Source organism: Trachemys scripta, chromosome 4, assembly GCF_013100865.1.
Source record: "Trachemys scripta elegans isolate TJP31775 chromosome 4, CAS_Tse_1.0, whole genome shotgun sequence".
Taxonomy (NCBI): Eukaryota; Metazoa; Chordata; order Testudines; family Emydidae; genus Trachemys; species Trachemys scripta.
This window is the reverse complement of record NC_048301.1, coordinates 6,816,481-6,838,749: the sequence shown is the minus strand read 5'-3', so window position 1 is coordinate 6,838,749 and position 22,269 is coordinate 6,816,481. Positions and strand designations below refer to the sequence as shown.

The following is a 22,269-nucleotide window of genomic DNA, read 5'->3' as shown; positions in this document are numbered from 1 at the left end:
AATAAATTTGTTAGTCTCTAAGGTGCCACAAGTACTCCTGTTCTTTTTGTAACCACTCAGCTAATTAATTGTAACCTCCTGGGCTGTTTTGTGGACAATTCAATAAATGTCTGCTCAGTTTACAGCACCAGTTAAAGAAGCAACACAATGTTAGGCTCCATAAAAAATGAGAACAGTACTGAAAAGACCAAAATGCCATTCTTTAACTCAACGATATGCTCTCACCTGAAATAACGTGTACAGTTCTGGTCACTCTGAAACTGTAGCTGAGAAACAGCATTCTTTGTATTGTGCTGTTCATTATTGAAAACAGTTCTGGAAAAAGGTTAAGTGATATAATTTTAAAATTACGAAGAGGAGCATTGGAATATTTTGAAAACAAATCAAGAAAAGACAAATACAATAATCGTAAGTTATAGGTTGTAAATATTGATGTCGGTAAAAAAGGAATGTTTGAAAATGAAGGAACTGGAAGATCTTGATGACTGCATTGAGATACTTGGTAAATCATCTACATAACTACAAAGCATTTTACAGAATATTGTTACATTTAAAATAGCTCTGTTCATGTGATTTAAAATAATTCCTCTAGTCAGAAAATTTTACATTATCATTAGACTAGGCAGGATTCAATTTTTATAATTTTGACAGATAATATTGATGTTTATTTTAAGCATTTTTTAGACTTTTATCTATTTAAATTTTCACAGTTGCAGGAAAATATGGGTGGAGTGTCAGAATAGGTGAGGTCAGACAAAATTTATGTAATAGCTGCTGAGATTCAAAAAGTTAAAGGTTTATAATCCTTAAAACAAATTGTCACTATTACATGTCAAAATGTACAAAATAAATATCCCTAAATCAAACTCTTAAGTTTTCAAGCAGCATTTTTCTTACTCTGCCTGTCCATAAATTTTGATTATCATCAATGGAAAAATTTTTTTGTTGGTTTGTGTGTGTACACTGAAATTGACATTTACTGGTAAAAATCTAATCCTTTCAAGCCTAATTATCATTAACTTGTATGTTTTTTAGTGTCATTTGCATCAGGACTTGTTGCTGTATTTTTTCCAGGAATGAATTAACAGGAGTATAAAAGCTGCGTGTAGCCAATGAAATGTTCAGATTTCATTGAACAGTTTTGTATTTTCTATACATGCATATGTTGTTAAGAGCATATAAAATTATTTATTGAAACTTGTTTACCTCATTTTAGCGGTTCTTTGAAAATCTCAATCCTATGGGAAATGCACCAGAAAAAGAGTTTACAGACTACTTGTTCAACAAATCATTAGAAATTGAACCTCGAAACTGCAAACAGCCACCTAGATTTGTACGTCTTTTTCTTGTAATTTGTTCTAAGTATTTTAAATCTACTGATACTTTAATAAATATGAATAGTACTCTTAATAATGTGTATTTACTTCCTTTGAAATTATAGATGTTTCTTGAGTTTTTGTCACAAGACTCTTTATTCCAAAACTGTTGGTTTTTTAGTTTGAGAGATTATTTTAGTTCCTAAAAATACACCTCTTTTGGCTTTATAGGCAAATTGTGTTTTACAATAAAATCTTGGAAAGAATAGCTTTAAATGTTTGATTTTATGCAGTGTAGTTCTTCTCTTTAGAACTTGTAAAATAATGTAAAATGGCTTGATAGCATTGTGAAATGGTTTTAATTACAGAATGTGGAAAAACCTGCATAAAATAAAATGGAGAGACCTTTGTAAAAGCATTTTGAAATAAATGTTAATTGGTATTTTTCTCTGACATTCAGAGGAATATTTTCAAAAATAAACTTCACTTTCAGAGCTAAATGGAAATTCTCTTCACTTCGGTGCTGAACTGAAATATACTACAGAATTTAAAATGGGGTATAATCTTCTTGTGAAGCCAGATAGTGTTGATTAGTTTGTCATTTTAATTAACATTTTATTTTTAAAATAACAGCTGCTGAAGCATAAAGTGATTTTCACGATATTTTGCCTCATAGAAAACTTACTATTATGTCATTCTTTGCTATAACTCTTGGCAAATCAGGAGTGCCTTTTTCTTATTCTTGGGATAAGAGAACCATAAAGCAGTTAACAGTTTTTGTGTCTTAAGGGTGATTAAGGTTATACTTCTCCTCTACCAAGAGAATCAGATGAAGTGCTGCTAAAGTAATGCCTCCTTAAAAACATGGTGCCTGTAGGTATTCCACATGTATGTGCACCATGTGCCTGAGATTGGAGAGTTTTGCTCAGTTGTTCTCCCTGTGCTCCAGATGAGGATGTAAGGGGCAGTGCAAACTGCCACCACTCCAGTTCCTTTTTACCATCACATGGCCTGAGTCTGAATCCTCATTGTCCACAGATTTTCTTCATGCTTCTTTCTTCTTCAAAGCAGTAAATATATTATAAATAGCTTTTAGTATTTTAGCGTAGTTAGTTTTAATCTTGATGTATTTGATAACATACTTTCTCCGCACCTCAGGGAGTCTCTTCCCATGGACAAAGCTTATGCCCAGAGTCTTGAGTTTAACAACTGCATCTCCTCCTCCTCCCCTCCCCTCCCCCGCTCCTTCTCTGTGAGCAATGAGCACCAACACTGCCTCTATTCTATGGGAGAGGCACATGTCTTAGCTAAATGCAGTATTTGCTGCTCATTTTCCTTCAAAACCATGAGACGTGAGAGCTCTGTCTGAGAAAGCCTTTTCTGTAAGCTGTTATGAGACCTCCGTCTGACCCAGGCCAGGGGGACCCACCTGTACATTGGCCTCAACCAATGAGTAGTGTCCCAACTAGCACAAGCCCAGGAGAGGAAGCCAGAACTGCTGAGTCCAAGGAGTCGCCGTACAGGGCTTCTCATGAGAGTCAGGGGCACTCTAAGCATAAGGACAGATTTTCTTCCAGGTCTTTTTCTGAGAGAAGTGATCCTTCCCTGACTCTGTCCAAGTCCAGTGTGTCCTCACACACAGTTCTTAAAGATTTAAGCTCACTTAAACTTTCTGATCAGGAGGGCAAGGCACAAAAGAGAGAGGATCTGCTGGTACTGACATCAATGCCAATTCATAAGCATAAGGATTGGCACCTGCCAATCCCATTTAAGAGCTCCTAAGTAGACACTTTGGTGTTCCCGACCTGCTATCCATGACGACTGTGGTTGCGCTGGATTCATCGGTCCCAATTACTGGATTGCCCCAGACTCTTGAGACGAACCTAAACTTACACTTCATGGGAGGATATCTTCACTTTTTCTTATTCATAGTCTGTTCTTTTTTGAACATGAAAAATGTGAACATAGGAGGAAACTACCTTGAGGAGATGGGAATGTTCCCCTCCTCAGTCCATAGGCAGGAGCTTTCACCCACTGGTTCCGATATCTCTGCTATTTGAACAAGAACTGGCACTCTCTTTGGAGGAGTTTGGAGGCTCTGGACATTTCTTGTTTCTGTGACTGTCAACCTATATTCTCATCAGCATCCAACTCTTCACGTATCTACTACCTCGGAAGAACAGCAACAACAAGTATCCCAACCTAAGGCCCCTTCACCTTACAGCCTGGTATTTGGACGAGCATCAGATCTAGAATGTTCATGCTTGGAGATTGTTGTTTATTCTCAACCAAAGCAGGAAAGAGTACAGCAGAACATGTTATTTGGCTAAATGGAAGTTTCTCTTCCTGGGCACAATGTAATTGGTCCTCCAGAATCTGCAGATAGTCCAAAACATCAGGGTTATCCTGTCGCTGAAAACTTCAGGGCTTTTCATTAGTTCCCCTGCAGTTCATCTAGCAGCAATCAGTGCCTTCCATCCTCCAGTAGGACACTTCATTTTCCTTCACCTTCACCCCAATTTTGTCCCAAAAGTAATTTGAGTTTCACATAAATCAACCTATCCACTTACTGGTATTGTTCCCCAAAGCGTATGCTTCCAGTGAGGAGAGAAGACTTCACACTCTGGACATCAGATGAGCACTGGTGTTCTACCTGCAAAGGGTGAAATCGATTAGAAAATCATCAAGCTTATCTGTTGCTGTAGCAGAACAGTCATGAGGGCAGACGCTATCTGCTCAGAGACTGAGTGAATCTCCAGCTGCATCATTCTATTCCTCCTCCAGATGGGGTGACTGCCCATTCCACTAGAGTACAGGCAACCACAGCAGCATCTCTTTGAGAGGTGTATCTATATGGAACATCTGTAGAGTGGCTATACATTCATGAAACATTATGCATTAGTTCAAGCCTCCTCTGTAGATGTAGCTGGTGGAACGGCAGTATTATAACTATCTATACCTACTGCATCCCCGACCCCTCCTGTTTAACTACTGCTTATCAATCACTCACATGTGGAATACACATAGGGACCAGCACTCAAAGACAAAAGCATACTGACCTGTAACTGGTGATGTGGGATCCCTGTCTCTATTCCATGACCCTACCCTTCTTTCCATCTTCTTCAAATTCTTCTGATTGGTGGTAAGAGAGGAATTGAAGAAGAATCTGTCCGTCCCGCCTCCTGTACCTTCAGTTGGAGCACAAGGAGAACAGCTGTGTAGGTGCGGACCAACGGACACTACTTGCTATCAATCTCTGATCTCAGGCACACTAGAAACGCACATCTTGAAGAACCTTCAGTTACAAGTCAGTAACCTCCATTTTTTGTAGAATTGAGTTTTGTTTAACTGAAATTAGCTGAGTGTTCTTGAGGCACTCTGATACCACCTTGGTGGATGTGATATAAGAACATAGGTACCTTTCAGATAATCAATGTTTATCTGTGCTGTATTAGAATTATTAAGTGCAATTCAGATTAATTCATGCTTCTTTTGACTGCAATGTCATATCAGCCGCATCTGTCACTCTTATGGGTAAGAATTGTATACGGACTAAATCAGATACTAGAGACTAAATCGGATACCAGAGTATATAAAAATAAAGAAAAAACTATTCTTATTCAAAGATTCCTATCTCATGGGATTCCAACTCTTGGATCTATGCATGTGGGTAAGGGCCTGGTGAATTTCTACAGTATAAGCAATAGGATTGTCACGTCACCCTTACTGTGAGGTGATTTGACTGCCCCTGTAGTCTGGCTCCTTCTGACTACAGTCTTCAAAAAAGCTCCCCTGGGACACCACTTGCTGACTCCCATGGTTTGTCCTGATCGACACACACCTGAAACTCCAGACTAACAATTCTTTAGAATTCTTGAAAGAAAGATTTCTTGAGCGGAGCAAATTTTCACAATTTTATTAAAACCCCATAAAGAGTAGTTTGTAATAAACACTGACAGACCCGTTATAAACTTAGACCTGTTATAAAAATCACCTACCATTAAACAAAATTATGATTTTTGTTCAGAGTTGTGTACTCAGTTCCTTTTTTGTTTGTTTTTTCCAATGTCAGATAGTGGGTTGGCATTTTTACTGTTAGTTTCCTGTACTAAATACTAGTAATATTAATCATGATTACTTCCTTTAGCCTAGGAAAACAACATACCCTCTAAAATCTCCTGGAATAAGGCCCAATACTGGCAGACATGGCTCCACCTCTGGAACCTTGCGAGGTCACCCAACGCCACTGGAAAGGGAACCATGTAAAATAAGTTTCAGTAGAATTACTGAAGCAGAGCATGAGTCAGCAGCATCGGCCCCAACTTCTCCGAATACGCCGTCTACTCCGCCAGTGTCTGCCTCTTCGGAACTCAGTGTATTTTTAGATATTGATCTCAACAGTTCTTATGGTATGTATATAATCTATTTGATATTTACTTGTTTTTTTCATTTCCTATTCCACCTCACCTCTGCACAGGCTCTTGTTGTTCCTTAAAAAAATGTTTTGTTGTGGCAGGTGATGCCAGGTGGTGCTATTAAATGTAGTCTTCTTTCTATGTTCTTTTTCTAGTTGCATGCAAGCCTTTAGTCCTGGAAGAAATGCACATGATGGTGTTAGTTCTTGGTTTTTACAAGGTCCTGTATAGAGGGAGCTGTACAAGTAACAGGAGAGTTTGCTCTTTGCCTTGGGCTTGATAGGGTCAGTTCTTGAGGCATAGTTGCTTCTTGGAAGCCAAGCAAGGATGGTGGGGGTGTGGGGGTGTGTGTAACACAAGTTGTATCCAGACTCTGTGTTACTGATTACTTCTCCTTGGATATAACCAGGTATCTAGTACTGTTTGGCAGAGGGGCGACACTGGTGTCACAAGGGATGCTGGTGTTGAAAGAAGGGGCACCAACAAGACTGTTCTGCTATTTAATATAGCATATCATCTTTATTACAATGCCAAAGCAAGTCTCATTTGTAGAAGAAACTCTAATGTACTGGATTGTGATAGTGATGGGATATAAAGCCGCTTTGGAAATAAATTGAGAGGCTTTCTTGAGAGAAAGGATGGGGACAATTGAGAAAATAGAGCAACCCTGAGTTCCACGAAAAAGTTGAAACCCATGAGCACCTTTTCAGCAGAGTCTGTTACTGCTGGGAGTGGCACAGGATGATGGGTCCTTAAAGCTTCAGAGAGGCCTGAAATGGTATACGGTGGTTGCCAGCTGCTGAGGTTATGCTTGGGAAACTTGTTCCAAACACAGGCCTGTAATGTTTGCCCTTTCTCCCACAAATGACACGTGAGTGTTCATGGAAGTTACAAGCAGAGCTTGTATCTACTTCATCAGCACTATTGAACTAACTGTGTTTCTACTGCACTCCTTGCCCATAGAAGCTATGCACGAAGTACGTAATGGAAGTCAACATCTAATGTTGTTCACAAAAGAACTTGAACTCTGTGCCCTTTCCTCCCCCCTCTTAAAACAGCTGTCCCACGCACAGCCGCGGAAGTGGTTGTCTCTCGGAGAATGCTACTGGCCCATTCAGTTCAGTCCTATGACTACCTGATGAGGGTGAAGTGCAGTCAGGTGAAATTAACTCCTACACAGAAGGTCAGCACATGGCGTATGCACCCCTTAAGCCTTATTTTGAGGGTTAAAGTAGGGCTTTTAAGTAATGCATAGGTTGTGTGTTTGTCATCTGTGCTGGAATGAAGTCCACCTTCGGAATTTCCTCTCCCCTCTCAATCTGGTCGCTCTGTGTTGCGCTGTCAGTGGGCAGTTGACCATTCACACTTGTTCACCTGTTGATAGATTTGGGTGCCAGGATCCAAAGGATACAACAACCACCCGGTGATACCCTCTCAGTACATATTGCATGGGCTGGAATGGAAGGATAAGAGTTATGTTCACATATCACCATAAAACTAAGAAAGGGGATTACATGACAGACTTGTGTTTCATGTGGCAAATAGTGAGGGCTCTCCAGCCTGTAGGTAAAAGGTGACTAGGGTGGTTGATGTTGGTGTCAAAATTCAGTTGTAATTTCCTACGTTTCTAGTATTCAGTATATTCTTAACTATAACATTTTATTAATATTGTTTAAAAAGCCATATATTCTTCAACAATACCTATCAAAGTTTTTGGCCTCGAAATATTTACATAGTAGAATGTACCTTGTTTCAACAATAGATTTGATAGTACATCAGAGATATTTTAAAGATGCACGCCAGTACATACTGGTCTTTGAGATGTTTTATAAACAGATGAAGGGAGGGGGAACACTGTTTTGGTGGCAAAATTTATTTTTTGATCCATTTTTCATTTTATTAGGTAACAATAGCATCTTTGCTCCTGTCCATTTGCCGCAGTCAAGTGAGTACCCTGACTCCTGTAGTTTGTCAATAAATTCTTTCCGTTTTCTAAATCTGCTTTTGTACCATAAGAGCCTAAGAATAATGAAACTCCCATAATAAAGGTATAAAATGTTAGACCAGTTCATTTAAAAAAAGGGGGGGGGGGGCGGGGCTTTTCACGTTAGGTAGAGCATATAGTAAAATGATGCATAAAATCTAAGGACTGCTTGGGTTTGAGCCTAACAAATAACATGGCTGTTTTTCCCCACTGTTGCTTAATTGATAAAGACTGGCTAACTGCACAGATAAAGTAACTAGATATTATGGTGGTTGGCATTAAAATCTCATGCAAGGATTTGCTCTACTGTTAGGGAGAGAAAAGGTGCTTTCCATACCGTATGTGGTGAGCTGACACTGTATTCATATGCTTTGTACATCTGATATACAACTGAGAACAATGCTGCCACCTGTGCCTATCCTCTTGAATAAAAGCAGGTGTTTTTATTTGCAATTTATTTTTATGAAAATCCAGAATTGTAGAATACAGTACGAAATTGGGAAAACAAATCCACTTAATATACTGATCTGCATCATGCACATAAATGGAAAAGAAACGAGCTTTAGCAAGAGCCAGTGTTTTCTTATTTAAATGCCTAACTTTTAATATTTTTCTGAACAACTCTTAAATATTCCCCTTTTTTTTTTCTCCAAAGGGAAAAGGTTGTAAACTTTTAAAGGGATGAAAGAAGTTGTAACAGTTGGAGTCTTATGTACTATTTTTGTCTGCTCTACCATTTTTTCTGCTGTGGGATTGCAACAGAACTGCTGTTATTCCATAAGTAGCCCTGTAAACTCCAAATGTGAACGTGTAATCACTTTTTGGACAGAAGGAGGAGGTTTTCCATGCCAGTTTTTGATTTAAACATATGCCAAAACCACATACACCACTACTTGCTTCCAGTTAAAGACAATGAATTCTTCCTCATGAAAAAACTTCCAAATGAAACAGTTTCATTGTCTACTAACTTTTCTTATGAGGCCTTCATTTTCTAAATACAGAGAGCATAGGAAGACTGTCAAATTGAGGCATTCAATATTGCTTATTACCTGCCGTATGAGTATATATTGTACTTCATACCGAAGTCTGCTTTGTGAAATGCAGTGTATAATTACAAAAATGGCTGGTAATGTAACTTCCTTCAGCTGGGCTGAACAATTAGTGATGCCACTGAATACCAAGAATCTGTTTTATGCAGCGTTTTTGTAGCCGTGTCAGTCCCAGGATATTAGAGACTCAAGGTGAGTGAGGTAATATCTTTTTGGACCTGCTTCTCTCACCAACAGAAGTTAGTTCAATAAAAGATATTACTTCACCCACCTTGTGTCTGTAAGAATCTGTTAGTTTTTTGGTAGTTTTGTCTAAAAAATTTCAGAATGTTTGACTTTATTGTGCACCACCTGAAACTCACCTTATCTCTTTTTAGAATCTTTCTTCAGTTCGTGTGGTAGTATACATAAACTAAGTGAAGAGCCTCTGGTTCCTCCTCCACTTCCTCCACGCAAAAAGTTTGATCAGGATGCTTCTAACTCTAAGGTGATTGTGTGTGTGTTAGTTAAATCATCTTGTTAGTAAACGTGTTGGTGGATTTGATCAGCTTTATGAAACAATTGGTCTTTGACATGTGCACATTGTTGTAATGTAGTGCAATCTTGTTAATTCTGATTTGCTAATCGTCAAACCTAATAAATCTCACAGAACAGCCTTACCCTATTTGCCCCACTTCTTAGCAAAAACTTAATAGCAGAGAGCTGAAATGCGGTTTCATATTAATAAGACTTCATTACTGTTGCAAAATACACGGCAATACTAGTCCTAGTACAATATGAAGTAGCATAATTAAACTGCAAATAAACTATATGAACACAGTACACTATGATGCATTGCTCTTTATTTTGTGGGTGTGTATACATATTAGAATGATTTTAATCTTAGGGAAAAACTCTTACCACTGGGTTTGTAAAAATCAGTTCTCTCAACCTGATGTTTTGCCCGTTAAAGGCTACACTTTGTCACTTTTTCAACTAGCGAAACTTTCACTCTACACCTTCATTCAGTGCATGTCAGGAAATATATTACTTTATAAGAAATGAAAGGTTCTTTGGGTGATTTCTTTTTCTGTATTTCAGGGAAGTTTAAAATTGGATGATGATCCTCCTGCTATTCCACCAAGGCAACCGCCTCCTCCAAAGATACAACCTAGAGTTCCTGCTTACAATAATCCATTTGATCAACTGCTGCATAGTCCACCACCACCCCCTCCAAGAGACCCTCTTCCTGACACCCCTCCACCAGTACCACTTCGGCCTCCAGAACACTTCATAAACTGTCCATTTAACCTCCAGCCACCGCCAGTGGGACGCTTTCACAGAGATCCAGATCGGTTCAGGGAAGCCAGCACATGCCCAAGCTCACCAAACACTCCTCCAAGCACACCCTCTCCAAGGGTCCTGCGTCGCTGCTGTGGGCTCAGCTCGAGTCACAACAACCTTGCCCATCCTCTAGCTCCCCCAGTCCCACCAAGGCAAAATTCTAGCCCTCAGTTACCAAAACTGCCACCAAAGACTTACAAAAGGGAGCTTTCCCATCCTCCTTTGGACAGACAGTCTTTGCTAGAAAATGCAGAAACTCCTCAATGACCTTAGCCATATTAGTCATTGACACTGGAATAGTATTTGTAAAGTTCCTTTTTATTTATTCAAAAAAAAAGGCAGTGTATTTTAGTACTTTCACAAATAATGCTCTTACAAAAGTGCTGCTGATCAAAAAAAAAAAGTTAAAAATTAGAAAAACCCTCTGCTCTTTGTCTACTCCCACAGCATTACCCTCAGGTGATCAGTAGCATTGCCTTGTCTCAGATCCTCAGTGCCGACAGCTATGCCAGTATAAAGATTATATATTTTGCACTGTAAACTACACTACATGAATTTAAACTATCAGTTCATTGCACTGAGCCGGAAAAAAAAGGTGCGTTTGTGGAATTTTTCAAATTTGAGCACTAGTGGCCTTTATTTAAAAAAACAAAAACAAAAAAAAAAACCAGTGGAATTGCTACACAAGCATGAGGATGGATAGTGTTACTGATTTTAAACCTCTGGCTACTTGCCTTCGAATTTTATGTAAATCTGGGAAGTTTGTGAATGACAACTACTGTTCTCAAATTTTTAATGCCATGTCTTAATGTCCAGTCATTTGCTGCTGAAGAGGAAACAGAAAAATGAGTTGAAAATCTAAATGAAGATACCAGAATGCACTATTAGTTTTAGGGGGGGAATAGCTCAGTGGTTTGAGCATTGGCCTGCTAAACCCAGGGTTGTGAGTTCAATCCTTGAGGGGGCCATTTAGGGATTTGGGGCAAAAATCTGCTTGGGGATTGTTCCTGCTTTGAGCAGGGGGTTGGACTAGATGACCTCCTGAGGTCCCTTCCAACCCTGACATTCTATGATTATTTTGACAAAGTATAACCTAGGACTACCTAACCCAGTTATTGGAAAGAATCCCTAGTATTTAGCATGCATTTTGTTCAGATGTGCCTTTTTGTTTTGGCAAGCAAAGGTGTCTTAAGCTAAAGAGTTGCCTACTGTTTCGGAGAACAAAGCTATATGCCATGTATGTACAGTTGTTTATATTGTATATTTACAGATAATGCTAATAACCTGTATAAATTTAAGTGACTTAAGGCCTGTAATACAGTCTGCTACTCTTGCAATCTTATACATTCAGAAGCATTTCCTATGGCTTAGGAACAAAGTCTTGCCTTCCAAACCTAATAATGTTCTTTAGCTCTAACTTCGTTTAATTACAAATTCCCTTTTGGAAATTGGTAGCATTTAAACCAGCAAACACTTAAAGCTTTATTAAACTTTTTAAACTGAAAAGTGAATGGAACTTTTCTTTGCCAGTTGAACTACTTGTTGTTTGAACTGGTGTGAGAGTGAGTCTGTTTTACTGGTAGTACTGTAGCAGAATTTGTAAAGTGGCCAAAAGCCACATTTTATTTACTGGTCTGTGGCCTTTTACTGTGCTTTGTATCAGAGTTCTTAACAAGATTAATAAATCACCCCAGTCTTAATTTTTAAGAGATTGACCAGTGTGTGTTCCTTGTAAGGATGGGAGAGGGGAATACAGTATCTGCAAGGATGTGCAAGATTCCTATATTCTTTCATGCCACTTCTGCTACGCCTGACAAGGATAGGTTTGCTTTCCTATCTGCAGTTAACTGGCCCATTTCAATGCTGTGAGAGGACCCCAGGTAGAAAAGTCCTACCCATCTGGCAACCCACCAGGAGTTTTTAACCCCTTCCAGCAGAGGAGTCACAACATTTTGAGGGGAGAATGTTACATCAAAGGTTTCTTTAAAAAATTAAGTTCAAGAAGAATCAAACAAACTGAAGACACAACATCTCTTTAAAAAGCCCCAAAACACTTTCCCTTTCCCTCCTCTTAGTCCAACTTTTCCTCTGAGGAAGGATGTGAGTTATATATGGATAAATATTCAGGTCAGAAGAGATCATTATGATTTACTCTGACCTGCATAACACAGGCCGTAGATTTCATGCAATAATCAAACTATAACTTCCCACTGAATTAGAGCATATTTATCAACTTCTGGGGCTGAATACTCTGACAAAGAGAAATTAGAAAAGATTTTCCCTCTAGATTGTTTCATCACCATATCTAGATATGCCATCAATACTGTTGAAAAGCTGGGCTTTAAATCTCCTGGCAAAATCCCTACCCTCTCAGGTCAATTCCAGTTCAAGTTTGCCAGTCCATTTTTCTTTCAAGGGTGTTACTAGAAGTAAGACTACCTAGACAATTTGAAGAGGCAAGCAGTCCTCTCAAATTCTACAAGCTATGAGAACCCAAACATTCCTTGCTTTGTGTACCTAAGAGGTGTCCAAGTAGTGTCACCAGACAAGAAGGTTATCCCATCAGAGGAGGAGATCTTCCTTTAAGCACCCAGTGGCTTAAAAAGTGGAGACCACTGTAAGAATGGATTTTGAAGCTTCAGCAACTTCCTTTTTCACAATTTCTTTTACTTGGTGTGTTGCTCTCATGTCACTGCACCTTACAAGCAGAGAGTAGTTCATTTTAACAGTCATGAGGCTACAGTCTTTATAATAGATTCATCCTTGGCTCTCATGAGATTTGCTGCTCAGATTGACATTCCGCTCAGTTGTCAGATGGCACAGCTAGCTCATCCCTGTGTGTCCAGAACAGATCCTGTGTTCCTCCAGATTCAAAAGAAAATGGCTTCTTGGTGGGATAGATGTAAAAGCATTGGCTAATAAAGCAGCTGCATATAAGAGAGATCTCCATTGGTTCTTACTGAGAACATGAACCAAACGAAACAAGGAACCACAAAATTCAGGTTCCAAACCAATGGTCTTCAGTTGGTGATTTAAGGAATCCAAATTCCTAGTTCATACAGCATTGACCAGTCTCAGTCTTACCTACTAAATAATTATAATGGTCAATGGCCTACAATGTGGAGCTCTCATGGATCACCTTACATCCCAACAATCTTTGTCCCAAAAAGGAGAAAAAGAAAAGATAATCCTATTAGAGTTCAGAGCAGCAAGATTAGCCCTTTCGCTTTCACCACCATGTTAAGGATCCTGTCAGTGAGATGGCGTTGTATGACAGTGTCTTATATAACGTAAGGGTGGGGTGGGAGGGATGAGGAGTACCAAATTACACTCAGAAGCTTTATCTCTTGGACAGGCACAAAGCTGATTGTAGAATAAATATAAAATCAGATCATTAAAGTAAACTTAAAGAAATACATGTTGTAAAGAAAGGCCCTAACTAGCGAGTAAAATAAAGGCTTTGAAAATAATGACTTACAGAGCTAGAAGAAATGAAGTAGGGAGGATGTCTGGTTCAAAGAATAACTAATGAAATCCGGACATTTCTGAAAAGAAGGCCTCTGAAAGGGATGACTGCAGTTGGTTTTAAATAAGACAGAATCTGTCTTCAAGAGTCAGCATGGCCCTTCCCACCTCATATACCAGTGTTATCTCAAAAATTAGGGCCGGTGTGAACCTAGGTGGAAAGGAAAAACTGTGGGTCAGCAAGAAGGAGGGGAAAAGAGATGGGGGAGAAAGGCATTTGTAAATCTTAGCTGGATGAAGACTGGAAATAAGAGTGAACTGTCTCCAATTGGTTTTAGTTGAAGTCGGTAATCGGCAATGGCATCACTTGTTTGTTAAAAGATATAAAAAAGTAAACTCTTAAAAGGTTCATTGCGAACACCTGCCTGGCCATTCTGGAGCCGACTAATATGTGTCTAAACACCCCTGGGTTTATTCCATTCGTAAGTATCTTGATCAAAAGCTGATAAAGGTTTTGTTACTGTCTGGATATAGTAAATTCCTTATTATTTAGGCATATTTAGAGCAATTGTACAAATACCGCTAGGCCTTTGGATTTAATAAAGGCATTTATGGTTAAATTATTGTTGTGATAATATCCTGCATAAATATTAATAAGTCTAGCATTGTTACTAATTTTGAATAAAAACTGTAAAAGGGAGGAAAAAACAGACCTAAAAGCAGATAGGCTGAGCAGCCAGATTGATAAATCAATACTAATAGTTCAAAGGGTAGTCAGAACTCCATGAGTGGGCTCTCTGTCACCTTGCTGCCTAATGCCGCATCTCTTTCCCTCCTTACATTTTGTGTGATGGCTTGTTACTTCCCATTCACCATCCTCTGCCGGGGAGAGAGACAAGCTTTCAAGCTACACAGAGCTCTTCTTCAGGTCAGGGGAAGGTACTCAGGGCTTGTCTACTCTGGCACGTTACAGCGCTGCAACTTTCTCGCTTAGGGGAGTCAAAAAACACCCCCCTGAGCGCAGCAAGTTTCAGCGCTGTAACGTGCTAGTGTAGACAGTGCACCAGCACTCGGAGCTACGCCTCTCGTGGAGGTGGTTTTTTAGAGTGCTGGGAGAGCTCTCTCCCAGCGCTCTGCCGCAACTACACAAGCCAGTGTAGACTAGCCCTCAGTGTCACAGCTAAATACAAGGTGGAACAGGTTGTTCAGCATAAGTAGTTAACACATCGTAAAAGACCATTCAAGGTGAAGTAGCCACTTAATACCTTTGCAGCCATAGGACAAAAAAATGGGGTTAGTGGGTGTGACGTACTAAGGGTACAATCTGGACTGCTGAACAGCTGTGTCCCCTTCATTCTCCAACCTGGAGTGCCGTTTACACTGCTTCGCTGTGAGAGCAACCAGTTCCTGGCCTGCGCTCTCAGCCTCCAGCAGGTAAATTACTCCCAGCTATACAGTACGAGCGCTATAGCCAGCCACTCTTTAATTACACTGCAGATATGTCTTGTACTGCCCAGCCATCTCCTGGGCAACATAAGCTCATATAAAGTGCATCCTTTCATTAATAGAAAATTATATGCACAAAACCTGTTATCTCAAGTGGAGTTTCCCAAATACTTCAATCCAAGCACACTGGTTTAGATAAAACAATAAAAGAAGTTTAACTACAGAAAGATAGATTTAAGTGATTATAAGTAATGAGGCATAAAAATCAGCATTGGTTACAAAGAAATAAAAGGTAAAACGCTACTCACACCTAACTTAACAAGCTAAGTGAATTCAAAGCAAAAGTCTCTCTCGTGTTCTGGCAGTCTTACTGGCTGAATTCCTATCTGCCAGGATCCCTCCCCAGACCAGTGATGCTTCCTTGTCCTTCAAGTGTTGTCGATGCCATGAGTAGAGATGAAGGGAGAGGTGATTTGGGGTGTCTGTTCCCCATTCTTTATACTTTTTCTTCTTCTTTGAGAATTATCTCCAGCGGGGGTTCAGGAGACGACAGTCTGTGGGAATGGGAAACTCCAGCTGTTTCTTTGTCAAAATGTAAATTTCTCACTCTCGCCCTTTTTCCAGCCAAAGAATGGCCACTTACACAGGTGATAGTCCGTTTGATTTTGTTGACACCTGGCTGAGGTGTCAGTTTGCGTTTTGTCATTGAGGAACTGGTTTGTGGCTGCTTCCCCAGATTTGGAATATGTCTTAATCTCATACAGTAGAATCTTATAGCTTTACATACAATGTTGCCACACATATTTTATAAGAAGAATAATGATCAGCAGATTATGAGTTTTCAGATACCTTACAAGGCATAGTTGGTACAAAAGTTATAATCTCAACAAAGGAGTGAACATAGGGTACAGACTGTCACAGTTGGTTACAGATTGTTGTAATGGGCCATAAATCCAGTATCTTTATTAAGACCATGATTTTTAATGTCTACCAAAGTTATGAGTATACCGTCCCAGGCTTGTCTTTTGAGGATGTTGTGCAAGTTTCCTTTGAGGATGAGGACTGAGAGGTCAGATGTGGAGGGATCATTTTGTGAAAACTGTTCGCCCAGAGGTGAAGGTATGTTTTGTCTATCATTTTTCTGTCAGCATTCATTCAGGAGCGCAGTGATTGGTTTTCCCCACGTAGTAGTTGTTTGGACATTTAGGGTACATTTACATGGGAATAAAAGACTCCTGGCTGCAGCTGGCCCAGGTCAGCTGACTTGGGCTCGTGGGGCTCGGGTTGTGGAGCTAAAAATTGCTGTGTAGACGTTTGGGCTCAGGCTGGAGTCTGGGCTCTGGGACTCTTTGGCCCTTGCAGGGTCCCAGAGCCCAGACTCCAGACCAAGCAGGAATGTCTACACAGTAACTTTACAACCCTGTGAGCCTGAGTCAGCAGACCCAGGCCAGTTGCGGGTGTTTAATTGCTGTGTAGACATACCCTTAGTGCACTGGATGAGGTACACCACATGTGATAGGCATGTGTAGGACCCAGGGATCCTGAAATTTTGGTGGGGGTTGATCATCATACCAGTGGAGATATGTCTGCAGGTTTTGCATCTGTTGTTATGGCAGGGTCTGGTGCCGTTTTGAGTTGGTTGGTCCTCGGGTGTGGGCAGTTTGGCAAGTTTGGGATCAGAGGGTTGAAGGCCAGAAGAGAGAGTTTGGAAAAGATTTATTTCAGGATTCATCTCGCTTCAGATTCCAACCACTGGATCTAGTTATGCCTTTTTTTTTCTGCTGGATTAAAGAGCCATCTACTATCAGAAACCTTCCCCATTTGGTACTTGTAGACCATGATCTTAACCTTCTCTTGGATAAACTAAATAGATTGTATTTCTTTAGCTTTGCACTGTAAGTCATGTTTTCCAGAACTCATATCATTCTAATAGCTCTTTTCTGAATTCTTGGAAAAAACTTTTCTGGTGAGTTTTCAGGTTGGTAAATTTTACCTAAATGAGGCTGTCACTCATAGTGTTAAACTGTCCATGGTCTGTCTGCAGAGAAGAGAGCCCTTTTGGCAGGATTAGCAAACCCAACAATCTGGAAACTAAAATTATCAGGTAATGCAATTTTGCATTTTCTTTGCTGCCTTTGTTTTTAATCATTGTAAAGCACCACAAATCGTAAATGAATGTTGATAGTGGTTGCTGCTTCTCTACTCTTCATAATTACAGCAACAATCTGAGGTTCTCATAGGCTATATAACTTCTTAAAGACTCAGGAAAAAAAGCAAAAGTGCAAGCAGTTTATGGATTTATCAATGCACCTGAATCCTAAAGTCTGCTATTTTATGAATTGATTAAAGAGATCTTGGGTGAATGAAGGGAGAAAAGAATGATAGTGATATTCTACAAGAATGGCTATTCAGGATTTGAAAGAAACTGCAAATTGAATTATGTCCCATTTTGCGCTGGCAAAATGTCTTCACCAGAGCATGGATTGAGATAGTCAAATTCACTTTACTAATCCAGATTTAAAGAGTTCTGAGCAGTTAAGACATCAGACCACTCATTACCAGTGGTGTTTTCAAGGCATTTATTCTCGTTTACTTACAATATTCATTTTTTAAACAATCCCTCCAGATTTTGGAATTCTTTATTGATCATATGTTCTGTAAACTGAAATGCTCAGGGAGATTAGAAAGGCTACAAAAACAGAAATAATGGGGGAATTTCAACTATCCCATATTGACTTGGTAACATGTCACTTCAGGAGGGTGGCAGAGAAAAAAATTCTAGACACCATTAATGACTGCTTCTTTGATCACCTAGTCCTGGAACCCGCAAGGAGGGAGACAACTCTTGATTCAGTCCTATGTGGTGCACAGGGTCTGGTCTAAGAGGTGAATATGGCTGAACTGCTTAGTAATTGCAACTATAATGTAATTAAATTTAACATGCTGCTGGGGAAGGGAGGAATACCAAAGAAACCCACCACAGTAGCATTTAACTTCAAAAAGGGGAACCACAAAAATGAGGAAGCTCGTTAAACAGAAATGAAAAGGAACATCCCAAGAGTGAAATGACTACAAGCTCCATGGAACCTTTTTTAAAATATCATTATAGAGGCTCAAATTACATGTATGCTCCAAATAAAAACAGCAAGAGGGCCCCAAAAATGCCACCATGGCTAAACAACGGAATAAAAGAGGCGGAGACCAAAAGACATCTTTTTAAAACTTGGAAGTCATATCCTACCGAGGAAAATAGAACGGAGCATAAATTCTGGCAAGTCAAGTGTAAAAGTATAATTAGACAGGCCAAAAAAAAAAAATAGAAGCTCAACTAGCAAAAGTCCCAAAAACTAACAGCAATTTTTTTTTTTTAAGTACATCAAAGGCAGGAAGCCTGCCAATCACTCAGAGGGGCCACTGGATGATGGAGGTGCTAAAGGAGCACTCACGGAAGACAAGGCCATTTTAGAGAAGCTGAATGAATTCTTTGCATCTGTCTTCACTGCAGAGGATGTGAGAGAGATTCCCACATCAGCCACTCTTTTTAGGTGACAAATCTGAGGAACTGTCCAAGATTGAGATGTTCATCGAGGAGGTTTTGGAACAGATTGATAAATTAGACAGTAATAAATCACCAGGACCAGAGGGTATTCACCTAAGAGTTCTGAAAGAACTCAAACATGAAATTACAGAACTGCTAATTGTGGTATGTAATCTATCGCTTAAAGCATCCTCTGTACCAGATGACTGTAAGGCAAATTGGTAGAAACTATGGTAAAGAACAGAATTATCAGACACTTAGATGAACACAGTTTGTTGAGAACGAGTCAACACAGCTTTTGTAAAGGGAAATCATGCCTCAGCAGTCTGTCAGAATTCTTTGAGGGGCTCAACAAACATGTGGACAAGGATAAACCAGTTGATATAGAGTACTTGGACTTTAAGAAAGCCTTTGACAAGGTCCCACACCAAAGGCTCTTGTGCAAAGTAAGCAGCAGTGGGATAAGAGGGAAGGTCCTCTCATGGATCAGTAACTTGTTAAGACAGGAAAGAAAGGGTAAGAATGGTAGTTTTTCACAGTGGAGAGTTATATAGCTGGGTCCCTTAAGGATCTGTATTGTTCAACATATTCATAAAAGATTTGCAGAAATGGGTAAATAGTGAGGTGGCAAACTTTGCAGATGATACAAAATTATTCAAGATAGTTAAATCCAAAGCAGACTGTGAGGAGAGTTACAAAGGGAGCTCACGAAACTAGGGGACTGGGCAACAAAATGGCAGATGAAATTCAATGTTGATAAATACAAAGTAATGGATATTGGAAAACATAATCCCAACTATACATACAAAATGATGGGGTTTAAATGAGCTGTTACCACTCAAGAAAGAGATCTTGGAGACATCGTGGATTGTTCTCTGAAAATCAATGTGCATCGGCAGTCAAAAAATCTAACAATGTTAGGACCATTAGCAAAGGAATAGATAACAAAACAGAAGATATCACAATGTCACTATATAAATAACCTTGAATATTGCATGCAGTTCTTGTTGCCCCATCTCAAAAAAAGATACATAGAAATGGAAAAGATACAGAGAAGGGCAACAAAAATTATTAAGGGTATGGCACAACCTCCATATGAGGAGAGATTAAAAAGCTCTTTTCAGCTTGGAAAAGAGATGATTGGGGAGTGAGAGGATATGATAGAGGTCTTTAAAATCATGAATGGTATGCAGAAAGTGAATAAGGAATTTATATTTACCCCTTCACATAACACAAGAACTAGGGGTCACGCAATGAGATAAATAGGCAGCAGGTTTAAAGCAAACAAAAAGACCTACTACTTCACACAACGCATAGTCAACTGTGGAACTCATTGCCAGGGGATGTTGTGAAGGCCAAAAGTATAACTGGTTTCAAAGAAGAATTAGGTAAGTTCATGGAGGATAGGTCCACCCATGGCTATTGGCCACGATGATCAGGGACGCAACCCCATGCTCTGGGTGTCCCTAAACCTCTCACTGCCAGAAGCTGGGAGAGGATGACAAGGGATGGATCACTCAATAATTGCCCTGTTCTTTTCATTCCCTCTGAAGCATCTGACACCAGCTGCTGTCATTGGAAGACAGGATACTGGGCAAGATGGCCACTGGTCTGACCCAGTGTGGCCATTTTTATGTTCATATGTAAACTTGGGATTATGGACTTTCATGGAAATACGTTTTTAGAATACTTTACAACATTTCAAGTTTTGATGGTCTACTGCAGGGATCGGCAACCTTTGGCGCACGGCCCGCCAGGGTAAGCAGCCTGGTGGGCCGGGCCAATTTGTTTACAGGCCGCATCCGCAGGTTCGCCAGATCGCGGCTCCCACTGGCCACGGTTCGCCACTCCAGGCCAATGGGGGCTACAGGAAGCGGCACAGGCCGAGGGATGTGCTGGCCGCGGCTTCCCGCAGCCCCCATTGGCCTGGAGCGGCGAACCACGGCCAGTGGGAGCCGCAATCAGCCAAACCTGCGGACGCGCCATGTAAACAAACCGGCCCAGCCCACCAGGGTGCTTACCCTGGCGAGCCGCGTGCCGAAGGTTGCCGATCCCTGGTCTACTGTATACATCTCTGTTTAGCCCCTGCTTCAGTGAAGCACTTGAGTATTAGCTTCAATCCCATTGATTTAAAATTAAGCCTGTGCTCAAGTGCTTTGCTGACTAGGAACGGACTCAAGCCTATGTTTAAATGCTTTGTTCTGTCAAGGCCTCAGTAAACTGTCCATTTTCAATATTCAAAGAATACAAACCACAAGAAGCAGAGTTCACAAAACATCAATGCGTGCATAGTAGCTAACGTTCATATTCTAGACCGGGGACTTCTTGTGTTTTGGGAGGGGGTTGAGAAAATACATTTGAAATGCCAACTACAGATTTTGTACTGGCAACCTGTAAAAATAGGGGAGAGAATTCTTAGAGTGGAGGGAGAGGATTTTTCATTTATGTTTTTAGGCTCGTTTGTGAAAAAGAAACTGCTCTTGGACCGAACTTGATCATGCCGAGCTTCCCCCCAGAGAAAATTAAATAAATAAAACCTTTGGTGGAAATCCTGATACAATAAAGAGTGAGATCATTAGCCCCTGGTAAGTCACCATTGCTCACCTGAGGATTTCCCTAATAGGATTTCACTGTCATAATAGGATGTTCTAGAACAGGGGGTCTCAACTTTTTCTTTCCGAAGCAGGGCCGGCTGCAGGTTTTTTGCCACCCCAAGAAAAAAAAATAAAGCCGGAGTTCCGCTGCCGAAGCAAAACAAAAAAACACGGAGTGCTGCCCCTTGAAAAGAGCCGCCCCCAAAGGGCCGGAGTGCCGCCCCTTGAGAAGTGCCGCCCCAAGCACATGCTTGGAACGCTGGCGCCTAGAGCCGGCCCTGTTCTGAATGAAGCCTCCCCAACATGCTGTGAAAACTCCATGGCCCACCTGGGCCACAACAACTGGTTTTCTGCATAGAAAAGCCAGGGCCGGCATTAGGGGGTAGCAAGCAGGGTAATTGCCTGGGGCACCATGCCGCAGCGGGCCCCGCAAAGCTAAGTAGCTCAGGCTTCAACTTCAGTCCCAGGTGGCAGAGCTCAGGGCCCAAGGCTTCAGCTCTGCACAGACGGGCTTTGGCTTTCTGCTCTGGGCTCCAGTGAGTCTAAAACTGGCCCTGCTTGGTGGACCCCCTGAAACCTGCTCACGGCCTCCCCAGGGGGCCCCAGACCCCTGATTAAGAACTGGTGTCTTAGAGCACAAGGGAATGATTCTGGCTGAGTGAGCAGCTCCTTCTCAAAGCATAATGTGAGCGGGAACGTTTAGAAAACAAAGAAACATTCCAAAATAGGGTAACACCAATGACGTCTACAGATTGAAATGGTGGTGGTTAGGGTACGGAAGCGGCTGTTACCCAAAGCAGCTCCGTTTAGCCATCGATGTGGTTGAAGGCAGCTTAGGCTCCAGCCAGAAGGGATCAAGGGAAAGCCAAGATAGCAATACATTAGCATTTCAAATTGCTCATAATTAGAGGGGAGAGTAGAAGCAGCAAAGATGCCAAAGGAAGAATGGGAATCTGCTGGCTTTGAAGCCCACATCTAGGTTTCTGCGGGAGAACTTAAGGTCAAAGGCAGTTCTCCTCCAAAAAAGTTTAGAAAAACAGATGGAATGTGATGAAAGCATTGTACTAGCAAGGATCTATCCCTGTCTTCTTCCGTGCTCCCATTTTGGACCAACAGATTTGGGCTTTTCCTGTTATTCC

At 40.7% G+C, this 22,269-nt stretch overlaps 1 protein-coding gene across 1 annotated transcript in view; it reads left to right on the top strand.

Annotated features, from left to right (window-relative positions):
* Window positions 1–11,794, top strand: part of SOS2 (SOS Ras/Rho guanine nucleotide exchange factor 2) — a gene marked incomplete at its 5' end in the record, with an annotated part of 72,657 nt that extends 60,863 nt beyond the window's left edge. Inside the window, 5 exon segments of the mRNA XM_034767911.1 lie at window positions 1,217–1,333; window positions 5,464–5,725; window positions 7,635–7,676; window positions 9,142–9,251; window positions 9,845–11,794. Of these exon segments, the coding sequence (XP_034623802.1) occupies window positions 1,217–1,333; window positions 5,464–5,725; window positions 7,635–7,676; window positions 9,142–9,251; window positions 9,845–10,354 (1,041 nt within the window).
* Between the last annotated feature and the right edge of the window lie 10,475 nt (window positions 11,795–22,269).